General features: G+C 42.5%; 1 protein-coding gene across 2 annotated transcripts in view; it reads right to left on the bottom strand.

Annotated features, from left to right (window-relative positions):
• Window positions 1–12,561, bottom strand: part of tenm1 (teneurin transmembrane protein 1) — a 213,779-nt gene that overhangs the window by 100,582 nt on the left and 100,636 nt on the right. For both annotated transcript variants that reach the window (XM_074648019.1, XM_074648020.1), the window contains 2 exons: window positions 4,172–4,374; window positions 777–984 (listed from right to left, as the gene is read on the bottom strand). In XM_074648019.1, coding sequence (XP_074504120.1) covers window positions 777–984; window positions 4,172–4,374 — 411 coding nt within the window. The remainder of the gene's footprint in view (window positions 1–776; window positions 985–4,171; window positions 4,375–12,561) is intronic.

Here is a 12,561-nt window from a genome sequence, read left to right on the forward strand (position 1 = left end):
GATAGTGAGTCTACTGCGTCCCAAACACATTTTCTGTCGCCGTTAGCCTTGAGCCCTGACAATACTATACTGTAGAAAAAACGAGCACCGTCACGTTTTCAGAATTTTGGCACCAACTTGGTATCGAACTATTGGTTCTTGGAAGATATATTCTGCATTTAGGATAACAGAATATGAATATGGTATTGAAGAGCATTATAATGTATGTGCCCAGCTGAGATCTGGTATTTTACCACTTAACTGGACGGTATATCAGTCTGGAAGAAGCCAAGTGGATTTGTTGAATGTGCTGTTTAACTGATGTAGAAAATGAGTCATCACTTTGTTCTCTATCGCTCTTTTTACTGGGAACTGTGCAGTATTTTCTTTAGTAAGATAAAAAGTAGATATTGATTTTGTAAATATAGATGACCTTTAGATTAGCCTAGGAAATGAGAATAAAATCAATTTATCAAGATAAACTGTAGGATGTAGCAGTTCTTTTCAGCGTGCATTTCATTTGAAACATATTACTTGGAATATGTTATTTGAAAGAATATAGTAGCACTTTATCATGTGGCCATTTATTTTTGTTCTTATGCGTATTACCGGAAGATGTGTGCTTTGTAAAATGGTGCCGTCTTGAAATCCCATGTGGGATGGTCCAGATGTTTTGCATGACTCAGAAATACAAATAAACTATAAAAGAACACATATCCATGCAAACACTACATGTGGAAGAAAGAAGGGGTTAGAAAGGCTCCTAGTTTCAGTGAATCTGTAATATTGCTCCTCACCTATGGGCGTGCTGTGGAGTAACACTTGCTCCAGGTTGCGTCCGTCGTTGTAGAGAGCGAGGTGCCAGGTGCCGGGGTCCATGTACTCGATGAAGCCTGTTTCTTGGAGGCCGCTCAGCAGCAGGCCTTTGGGAGCTTTGGCAGTCGAGACGGGATCAGTCAAGGACCTGGGCAGCGCCTTCCCGTCCAGCAGCTTCACAAAGTCGAACTGGACACAATATACGGTAACACAGTCAGACAACATCATCCAATTGGAAATGAGCGAGACAGGAATTGACCAAACCTGCATAAACGCAACGGAAAAGCCAGACCGTGTTCAGTGGCGTGTGTCTGTTGTTTGGTGAGCTTTGCGAAACTGCCAATTGAATGCTATTGGAAGACTGCCTGCATACAAGCAGCTGGGGAGTAGCATTAGATGTGGATATCAGATGCGAAAGAGGGATCCGGAAAAAAAAGGAAGGGGAATCATCATCCGTGGCAGCTCAGTCCTCCACCAGACATGTTCACAGCAGTTGGTTCAACAACTTGACGTGCTGCTAATAGCACAGGCAGACTTTACCACCCAGGTTTTCAAATGGAACAGACTATTATTTCGTTTGTCTAAACCTTTCTCTGTGCTTCTCTCTCACCCTCTTTAACTTTCCCCGCCACCCTCGTCTCTCCCTCCCGCCTCCTCTCCTTCCTAAAACCTCCTTGAACTAGCAAGCACTCGCTGAGTCTTATTCCCCCTGAGGGCTGTGTGTCACACTAGTGTCAAAAACAGCTAATTAGACCTCTTCATGCAGGCGAGAGCCGGGGCGCACTGATGTTAAAAAGCAGATGACTCAGTGTGTGTGTTGTATACGTGCTTCTTGCATGGCACAATGCTGTTGTACACGGTGTAAGACGCTGGCGTGCATTGTTTCTGGAAACGTGTCAATTTATCTAGACTGAGCTGACTGAATCAGAAATGGCTGTTTCCTTGTGAATGCGGCGTCTTTGAGTTGTTTTGAGGATCTCAGTCCACATGGAGAAAAATGGCCAAATCTCTCGACTCAGACGAGGCCAGATGACTCTAAACCACTGTTTCCCACTGTGTTTTAATAAAGCCAAACTCACAATTTAATTGTTTTCGTTTACATATTTTCTGTTTCTGTTGTCAGAACAAGTATAAAATAATAATTTCTTCATGGCTCATAGATTCTACCTGTTAAACAGGCAGACAGCGATTCCTGCTCTGCTGCACTCAGACGTTGATCAAATCGTTATTTTGTGCTCGCAAACAATCATAAATACAGTTTATTGACGCCTGTGTTGTGTGATTGGCTCTACTGGCATTTGAAATGAGTGATCACGGACAAGGTTAGAGGTGTCAGGAAGTTGGCTTCCTTACTTCTTACTGCTACACAACCCCCCTGACCTTTTCTGAGCAGGCATATGTCTATGGAATTACATTTGTAGGCTAGGTACCTACCGCGATAGACATGTGTGCCTGTGGTGTGCCTATTTGCCATTCTCTCAATATTTCCCCACTTCCTCAGCACATAGAGATGCCCAGTACAGAACAGTAAGAACAAATCTTTCACACCAAATCTTCTAACTGAACTTACTATACTGAATCTACCATTATCAATGAACGAATCAATAGCTTTTAGTCTGAGAGCACCGTCGTGATGCTACATACAGTTATTTCCCGGGTTAAAAGCTTACAGAAAGAAGTGTGAGAATCACAGAAACAATCATAATGTTAGAACTCCGTTCCAGGGAGCTGCTGAGCTACAGTATTAACTATATAAAAAGTGCTCGTGTAGGTCTGGTTTTGTACTGAACTGAACATAACAGCTTGAACCACTGACAATGTGAACCAACTACTGAACTGAAGACACTGAACGTCATGGCCTATGCACGCCGATGCGTTCACATTCTGTTGTACAGTATAGAGTTAGACGATCTTCTCCAAAGTCAGATCGACCCATCGTAACCCCGTGAGCTTGCCAATCTTTTTTCTTTTGACCGCAGTGAAAATGTTGCTTTTGAAAGGTTAAACAGCAACAAATATGGATTGAAACAGAATATTCCGTTATATAAAACATGTTGTGAATTTTTGAAACTATTACATCTATCTTTTATCAATACATTTTGACTTTTGAACTGAGAGAGAGGAGGACCGAGTGCTGCTTCACTCACTGTGTGTGTTAGAAAAACTAACAGAGAGAGAGGGGAAGAAAATGTGGAAGGTGGACTATCGTACGCAATGTTTCTGTATAGGGATGCTAATTTAGATTTATTTTTTTTCTGACCAATAGCTGACCCTTGTTAACCAATCATTAATCATTAATTGTCAAGATTAGTGCGTTGCATGCATGGGTGCTGTGGTTGAAGTGCCAAACAAGCCGTCCAGCTGCAACGATAAGCCGAACGGGTTAAATCCATCATTTATCGGCAGCTGCAGTGTATGTATTCACCAGACGGGGAGAATTAGCAGCCACGATGCTGAGTGTGAAGGAAACGGTAACATTATAGCTGTGAATGTAGCAGTGCAGTGTGTGTACAGTTTATTTTGTCAAGCGTGGGTGTGTGTGTGCGCACCCGCATGTCGGTGTTTTTATATGCGGGTGATGCCGACGTAAAACTATGATGGGGCAAATTAAATTTAATATTAATTTAATACTAATAATAATAATAATAATGATGATTTAATACATTAATGTGAAAAATAGCCAAATATCATCTTGACAAAAGGCATCTATTGGCGATAATTCTGACCATCCTCTATCCCCGAGATCATCGTCTATTGGCACAACCCTGGTACAGTAAATACTGATGTGCACTTGAGTGATGATGCAATCGCTTAGCTTAAAAGAAGAACAAGCTCCAAGGTCAGTGGGTCTATGAACCGAACTGAACAAAATTATTTGTATCCGCAAAGTGATTTGCGATTTCCACCTGCATGGTTACAGATAATCCTACAGGCAATGTGATTGGAGTAACAACGGCTAATCAGAAATGACCTACTCCAGTCTTCATATTAGCTGAATTTGTGCCACACTATAACACACAGGCAGGTTGAGAGCACTCAGAGCAGGGACGTTGAGAGAGCAAGAGAGACACTGTGTGTGGACAACAACAGCAAACACATAAATATATTTATTGAGCAAATAATATATTTTTGTTTGCTCATAAATATTTCTTTGCAAGTTATTTTCTCGACAAAATATTATTTATACAACGCCACATACATAATTGTATTCGTGAGGCCAGAATTTTAAGACTCGTCACATTTTTGTGAAGTCAGCTCACTCAAATGAAAGACCAGAGAGGAAAAAAGGTGCATTAGTGTGGATGTGGTTCGTGGTACTTCAGCAAAAAAAAGCCCATCTGGGTGAAGAGCATGCTACAACAGGAGCCTCCTTTACCTGAGTGTGCGTGGGCGGTATGTTCCTGCGTCCGTAGACCCCGAGCAGTGCGTTGTGTGAGAGAGATAGGTTGAACTTGATGTAGGTCGGATGGTGCACGGTCATATGAAACCTCCAAAAGAGTCCCGGTGGGATCGCCTGGCTCTGCTGGGTTCCAGTGTCGACCTCGCCGCGGTCGATGGCCCGGCCTCGCACCCATTTCTCTGTAGGTAAAAAAACACAGACAGGTGATACGGTTAAATCACATACTGCAGATTTGTCTAGACAGCGAGTTGTATTCAGTATCAAAGGGAGCAATTAATAACCAAAGTGTGATGTCTTTAAACATCAGTGTGATCAGCCCATCTGCTAACGAAGTGAGACCGAATAGACGTCGGGAAAGACAGAGCGCTGGTGAAAATCCTGCTTTTCAAGAGACCCCCGCTTTGGCAATCCTTGGGATGGGCTCTGCATAAAGATGAACTGCTTTAGAAAGGAAGTGTTTTGTCTGACCGCTGTCCGCTGGGGCTTTGTCATGTGCTATATTAGCATCTTCTAACAAGAAAGAAATGCATGTATGTGTGCGTGAAAAGGAGAAAGACAGAGAGGCGGATGTGGGAAAGTGAGGAGGGCAGGGGCACGCACGCATTCACAAACAGCGTCACGGCACACAGATAGTGTCTTGAGTGAGAGCATGTCTTTGTGTGTGAAGAGAATAGGTCTTTCCAGCAGTCCCCTGGCCATCAGCTCCTCTCCTCTCCATAAGCCTTTATCAAGCACCAGGCCCAGAGTCTTTTGTGTGGGGGAGCGGGCGAGGCGCTCCAGCCCTCTTTGTGTCGGCCTTTATGGAGAGATATATCTCTGCTTCTAAACTAAGATGGAGAAAATATGGTGACAGAGGGGAGCCAGCCGATCGTTACGGGCACAAAGGCAGAAGAACAGTTAGGGGCAGATTCATGGACGAGGCCGCTCGCTCTCAATCTATAATGCCTGCAGCTTTACCACTCCATTACGGCGACCCCGTGCCCACCCACAGGCTTGCTGGCATATATCACATGTAGTGTCACACAGATAGAGAGTGGTAGAGAGAGCAGGCCCGTGAGTAGCTGCCGTTTCTACTGACGCCGTTCGTTTTCAGACGTTTTCAGACGTGCTAGCGGCGTGGCTCTAGGGATGGCAATGATTGCAGTTCTGTCGGTCCGTCAGTCCACCACTTTGGTTCAGACTGAAATGTCTCAACAACTATTTGATGGATTACAGAGACATTTCGCACACTGACATTCATGGTGCCCAGATCCTAATTACATTGGTGATCTACGTGACTTTCTATCTAACACAACCCAGCGGGCAACTCCGGAGTCTGAAAAGTGAAGCCAATGCAGAAGTGCCTTAAATCTGCATTCTTTCTAACAGCCAGCAGGGGGCGACTCCTCTGGTTGCAAAAAGAAGTCTGATTGTATAGAAGTCTATGAGAAAATGACCCTACTTCTCACTTGATTTATTACCTCAGTAAACATTGTAAACATGAGTTTATGGTCTCAATCGCTAGTTTCAAGTCTTCTTCAATACAGCATGATGTTCATTTAGTAAATTATGGTCCCATTTAGAGTCAAATAGATGATAAAGCAGGGTACGCTTTAGGGCGTGGCTACCTTGTAATTGACAGGTTGCTACCACGGCGTTGTCCGGTCTGAGAGTTGTACATGTTTTCATCTTAAAACTTTAACCCTTTCAAAGTGCGTTTTCAGTTCATGAAAGTTAATAGTAACATTTTGGGTCGCCTAAAAATGTATTATTCAGCGTTCAGTTGCACTTAGCTCCACCCTCTAGTTTCACTTCTGGTTGCAAATAACCAAGATGGCGACAAAATGCCAAACTTGATGGTTCAAAACGGCATTCAACAAACCACGTCACTACGTCCACTTCTTATATACAGTCTATGGCACAAACATAATGACAACCTTATTTGTGGTTTTGAGTGAAATGTCTCTACAACTATTGGATGGACTGTCATGAAATCTGGTACGGACATTAAATTCCCCCTCAGGATTTACTGTGATCACTTTTAGGATCCCTTAACTAATCACTTATTGCCATCATCAGGTCAGAATTTACATTTTTTGATGAGGACTTTCCCATCAGCCTCAACTGTACTTTGTATTTACTGCTAATTAGCAAATATTAGCATGCTTACATACTAACCAAACATGGTAAACATTACAACTGCTGAACTGCAGCATGTTAGCATTGTCACTGTGAATATGTTAGCACAATGGTGTTAACATTTAGCTCAAAACACAGCTGGCTGGAGCCATATTAACATTCTCACAGAGCTGCTTGGCTGCATGGCTGAAGACTCTTAGTCTGGTTTATCTGAGTCTTGTTTCTTCTCCCACAAAATGTCAAATATCATGCTAATAAATGCCAAAGCATTGGATTTTTCCTTTTTATCTTCTATCTCCTTTATCTTCTTCTTTGGACTACGGGATCGGGGGGAAAAAAGTGAATTGATTAATTGGTTAATTGATTGAACTAGACTGAGCTGTGACAAAAGAGCTGAACAGAGGAAGGGGGAAAAAAGACAAAAGGGAGTAAAACATGAGAGGGGGATGAGAACAAAAAGAGCATTCAAAAAGGTTCGTAATGAAAGAGAAAACGAGAGACAGGTGTCCTCTGTGAAGCATAAATTGTCCCTGTACTAAAACATCTACCGAACAGAATAAAAGCAGCTTGGCTGAACTACGGTATGCATTCATGCATTCCTGCCGAGTCTACCTCAGCAGTCTATTCCTTTTACAGCTAATCCTCACTCCTGTGCTTCGCCACAAAAAAAAATAAAGGGCAGCAGAGGGATGGATGTCCCGGGGAAAGCAGCCTTTTATTCAGCAATAGATGAATGGGACATGAATAGGGCATGGCAGTTGGCAGAACACCGGCAGGCATACAGGCGGGCCGACGAGCAGGCTGACTGGCAGGCTGGCGGGCAGATGAGCAGGCAGGTCCTTCTGATGCTAATTACTGTATAGCGCCTCTCCCAGTCTGATGCAACGCGGGGACAGAAAGCGGCGCTCAGGTCAGCCGCGAGGACTGACGGCGGGGTGGGGGAGACGGGGGGGATGGGGGAGTCGTAGAAGGGAAGAGAAGAGACGAGAGGACCATGTCCAAAGGGGAGGCGGCGGTGTCAAGTTACAGCTGCTGATGCAAGAAAGAAGAAAAACCCTCCTTGCATCTCTCTCTCTCCTTCTGTCTCAGCAGTAGAGCATAATACCGCAGCCCCAGTAGGAAAAGATCGAGGCATTTTGGGAGTCCCGCAGAAACCAGACGGATCGCATGGTGACTAGGGCTCCTCCAGGCCTCCCCGGCTGCTCAGATTACTGCTGTCAATCAATGTGTTCCACCGAGCACCGTGGCCCCGTGTCTCTCAGCACAAAACCTGAGACCATTCTTTGAAAAATATCTTTCAAAACAGAAAATCTGTTTAATTCCACTTGGCAGGCGAAAGAAATAGAAGCTTAAACAAGCCGACGTGCGAGCGGGGAGGTAAAATTTCTTCGCACCTTGCTATCTCGTGGCTTTAATAAGCGAAAAGCAGCTTGAAATTCACATTTGCTATCGGTTACTGACAATAAAAATAAAAATAAATGGCATCGCATGAATCTCCTCTTGCGCTTTTCATCATTGGGCTGGCAGCGAGTTGTAAGCAAAAAAACCTATTAAGGTTTATTTCAAAAAATGTTGAGCTTGTTTAAAGCAGTGATGAAAGTGTTATTCCTGTCTGCCATCAAGCACAGTGTGCCCTTGATGGAAATGATAGAGGGTTAGCGTGCAGGTCTGCTTAGAACCAACCGTAGAATAATGACTCTGCCTCAGCCAATTATGCCGGTAGTGCGGCGTGGTGTACACATAACACAGCTAATGCCCTCATTGACACTTCTCACCCACAATATGCAGCGCATATTGCAATATTTTCTCCTGGATTAGCCCTTGAAATGTTCCTATGCCACAGGACTTCTCAATTAGGACGGTTTTTAACTTCTCCCATTTCTAATGACTAGCTAACGTCTCCACATTGTCATCCATCCTTCTTATAAAAATGTGTGGAAAGTCAGTGTGCGTTTGTTCGTCCGACTGTTGTCTGAGTGTGTCTAGTGAGTGTGTGTGCGCACCGGGCCAGCGAAAGAGATGAGCTACATTAGGACTTGGGACACAAGGTCTAATTAATTTCTCTTGCCTACGGGTTATTCAGGTAAAACAATTACACCTGTAATCTATTTTCAAAGGAACTAAACTGTCTTTGCAATTAATGTTATTATCCCTCAGATTCTAATGAAGCGAGAACAGACTAAAAGTGCAGCCGGGGTCTTGGTGACGGGACATGTCTGGGGGGACCGGAACTGTGTGTGTGTGTGTGTGCGAGCGTTAGTCGATACTGAAGCCTGTGTGTGTGAATCTCACACACATTGGTGCAGACAACATTAATAGTGTTCCAAATGCAAGAGAGATTGAGTTTGCCGCAGGATGAATAAAAATATCACAATGGGCAAGGTCTCTATAATTACTTGGATTCAATTAAGGGCCTTTTGAGCAGTTGGTTTAATAAGCTTTCAGCCTCCTCTCTCCACTGTGCAGCCTAATGAGTGTCAGTCAGAGTCAGGAGAAGATAATGCTCTTGGCCTCAGGGCCTTCCATTACTCTGCCGTCCTCACCTTCTACCATCGGGCCTCGGGCTATGTCTGTGACAGACAAGTCTGTTCACAAACTCATTCCGTCCATGGCACTCTGAGTGCACTTACATTGTTACACCTGTAATATGTGTTGTATAAGTTGACACATGGAGAGAGCACTTGTGTTTTTTTCTACTGTCCTCTACTAAGCTCACACTAATGCAGTCTGGGCAGAGGCCTGGAAGGAGCAAACCAGAGATACCCATGCTACTCATTTTATTCAAGACTTTTTTAGTCTCTCAGCAGCCGATGATCCTCTACTTAAAGGGCACTAAAAAACATTTTCTATGGCTGTCGATTAATTAATTAATTTAATCGCGATTAATCACATGATTGTCCATGATTAATCGTAAATTAGTCACACATTTTTTATCTGCTCAAAATTGACTTTAAAGAGAGATTTGTTAAGTATTTAATACTCTTATCAACATGGGAGTGGGCAAATATGTTTTCTTTATGCAAATGTATTTACATATTTATTATTCTAAATCAATTTACAACCAAAAAGAACTACAAATATTGTCCAGAAACCCTCACAGGTACTGCATTTAGCATTAAGCCTCTTTCGCGACAAGCTAGTACGACATTGGATAGGTTTTCTAATTTCATATGATGCCAGTATCTTCGCTACAACCTAAAAAATGCGCTAAAGAAATTAATGTCGTTAATGCCTTAACGCGTAATTATCTCATTAACTTTGACAGCCCTAAATAATATATCACTCACAGGGGCCAGTTCTCTGCAGAAGTACTTTAACTTGGAAACTTTAGGTGCAGTTTGCTGATAATAAACAGTATTTTTACTTAAGCGATATTTTTAAGGCATGACTTTTACTTGTAATAGAAAACTTTTTTTTACATTGTTTGCCAAGTATTTCTGTATGTCTTTAAACATTAACAAAGATGCACATATTATCACCATTACTTGATCATTTTTTTTTATTTGTACTAACATTTGATGTATTTTCAGGTGCTAATCTAAAGTGTAAACTATTCTGCATAAACAAAGTCTCTTCACGTTTAAGTTATTTTAGGACCAACATGATCAGTGTTACCCATCTTTTATAAATGATGTGTAAATGTACTACTGAATCATTTACAAGTTATTTACTATGCTCCCTGCATCCCCCTAATTTAAACTGTAAACTATTCCACCATGTACAAATACAATTTTCACTGATAGTCAATTGGCTTGCATACATAACACACTACACAGTCTATAATAATAACACACAATAGCCAACTGCAATTTATAAATGTAGTTGACTCATTATTGTTTTCCTGTGAAATACTGGATACTTCAGAGCTTTTACAGAGCCTCAAAATGAAACAATCTTAGAAGGAAAATTCACTCACGCACTGTGGTAAAAATGTTCACAGGTCATCATGAACACACATGAGCTGAAGTTATACCTTCCGCATCCGCGAGTGACGCAACTTGTGATTTTTAGGTTGTAGCGGGCTCAGTTTTAAAGCTAGAGTGAAGATACTGGCATCATAGGAAACTAGAAAACCTAAGTAATCATACCAGCCTGTCGAGAAGGAGGCCAAACAACGCTCCAAAATTACACTAAACTTTGGTTAGGAAAAACTGGCAAGGCCATTTTCAAGGTCCTCTGACCTCAAGATATGTGAATGAAAATGGGTTCTATGGGTACCCACGAGTCTCCCCTTTACAGACATGCCCACTTTATGATAATCACATGCAGTTTTGGGGCAAGTCATAGTCAGGTCAGCACGCCGACACACTGAGCTGCTGTTGTTGCCTGTTGGGCTGCAGTTTGCCATGTTATGATTTGAGCATATATTTTATGCTAAATGCAGTACCTGTGAGGGTTTCTGGACAATATTTGTCATTGTTTTGTGTTGTTAATTGATTTCCAATAATAAATATATACATACGTTTGCATAAAGCAGCATATTTGCCCACTCCCATGTTGATAAGAGTATTAAATACTTGACAAATCTCCCTTTAAGGTACATTTTGAATGGATAAAAATGTGTGGATGTTTGGATTAACTATGGACAATCATGTGATTAATTGCGATTAAACATTTGAATTGATTGACAGCCCTAATATTATGTGCTACATACATCATTGTGGAAATAACTAATTTCAACTACTTTATATACTGTTAAATGGTTTAATCTGTGTTGTATTGTCCATGCTCATGTGATTTGAAGAACCTTGATATGTTACGTAACTGGTAACTACAGTTGCTAGTAGTAAAAAAAGTACAATGTTTTACTCTGAACTGCAGGAGAGGATCAGTATGAAGTAGCATAAAGTGGAAATACTCAAGCACCCTGTTTAACCCCTTTTGGGCAAAAGTATCGTAATAAATAATTTTTCATCAAAAAGGAAGTTGGAGTCTGTTTACCAAGAGGATAAAAATTGACTTTGATATTTTTTTTTAGCCTTTGATGTCAGAGCCTAAGACATCAATCTACTACTCTCAAATGTCAAGAGTGAGCGCTACAAAGCCCTCTGCTCGCCATAAGATGTGCCATCACTGTGAATACCGACTGCAGCTTGAAATTATTATGTTTAATTTCTTCATCTATATTTGGATGTGATGTTTTGAATGCCGGCTGAGTAACGGACAGAAATGTTGCTGCTGTTAGGCTTTCTCAACTTGAGGCGCTCAAGCAGGGGGTTCACTAAATGATCTATACTTTCTCTGCGTGTGTGTGTGTGGGCGTGTGTGGGCGTGTGTGTGTGTTACATCCTGAGACAGTATCCCAGCGTGAGAAAATCAATGAGACCAGTGTAACAGGGACCAGTCCATCACATGCGCACATGCACACGAACACTCATCTCTCCCACTGACACATCTCCTTTTCCCACATACATGCATACGATATGCACACTCTTCTGTATACACACACACACACACACGCTGCTCAGCCTCCCCCCCCTCTCTCTCGCTCTCTCTGCACGCAGCCTGGAATATTGATGTGCTCTTTAAGAGCCCTCCTCTCTGTCTGTGTCACATTCCATCCATCTACACACCCATTTCCAACCACACCATCGCATCGAGTGAAAACAATTCAGCACTAACTCTCCTTTCATACACATGGTTTTACGCACTCATCGCATTGGCTCAGATGGCATTCCACAGGCTCCACAACATTTCATCATCCTCGCATTATAATGAGGCAATATGCCGCTCTACTGTATGTCAGTTTGTATCATTTCATATCATTAATATATCCGGCGGGGCCACGTTGACTGAAATATCACTCTCAAACTTCAATGTACTTCATTAAGGCAGGGAATCCACTGACAGAAAATTTCTTCTCTGGGCACTTCTGCTTTCATCTGCACCAGAGGAATTTCTCTGTGTGTGTGTGTGTGTGTGTGTGTGGGCATGTCAGATATAGAAATAGGGAAAAGAGAAAGATGGAGTGTGGGTGCGCGCACCTTCACACATGCACATCAGCCCGAGGTTGATTATCATGGGGGTGAGTGGCAATTAATGTAGCACTAATTAGAGAGGCTTTTATGTGTGGAGGACTAAGAAGGGCTCCTGGTGATCCCTGCAAACGGCAGGAGAGATAGCACAGAGAACATAAAACACAGCGCGCGCGGCTTGACAAGACACTAGCCATACTGCAGATGACACAACATGTCAATTAGTATCTGGCGCCGTCGTGCTGCAGGGGCTGCCTCTCGTAAGGTAGATTA

Source organism: Sebastes fasciatus, chromosome 10 (assembly GCF_043250625.1).
Source record: "Sebastes fasciatus isolate fSebFas1 chromosome 10, fSebFas1.pri, whole genome shotgun sequence".
Classification (NCBI taxonomy): Eukaryota; Metazoa; Chordata; class Actinopteri; order Perciformes; family Sebastidae; genus Sebastes; species Sebastes fasciatus.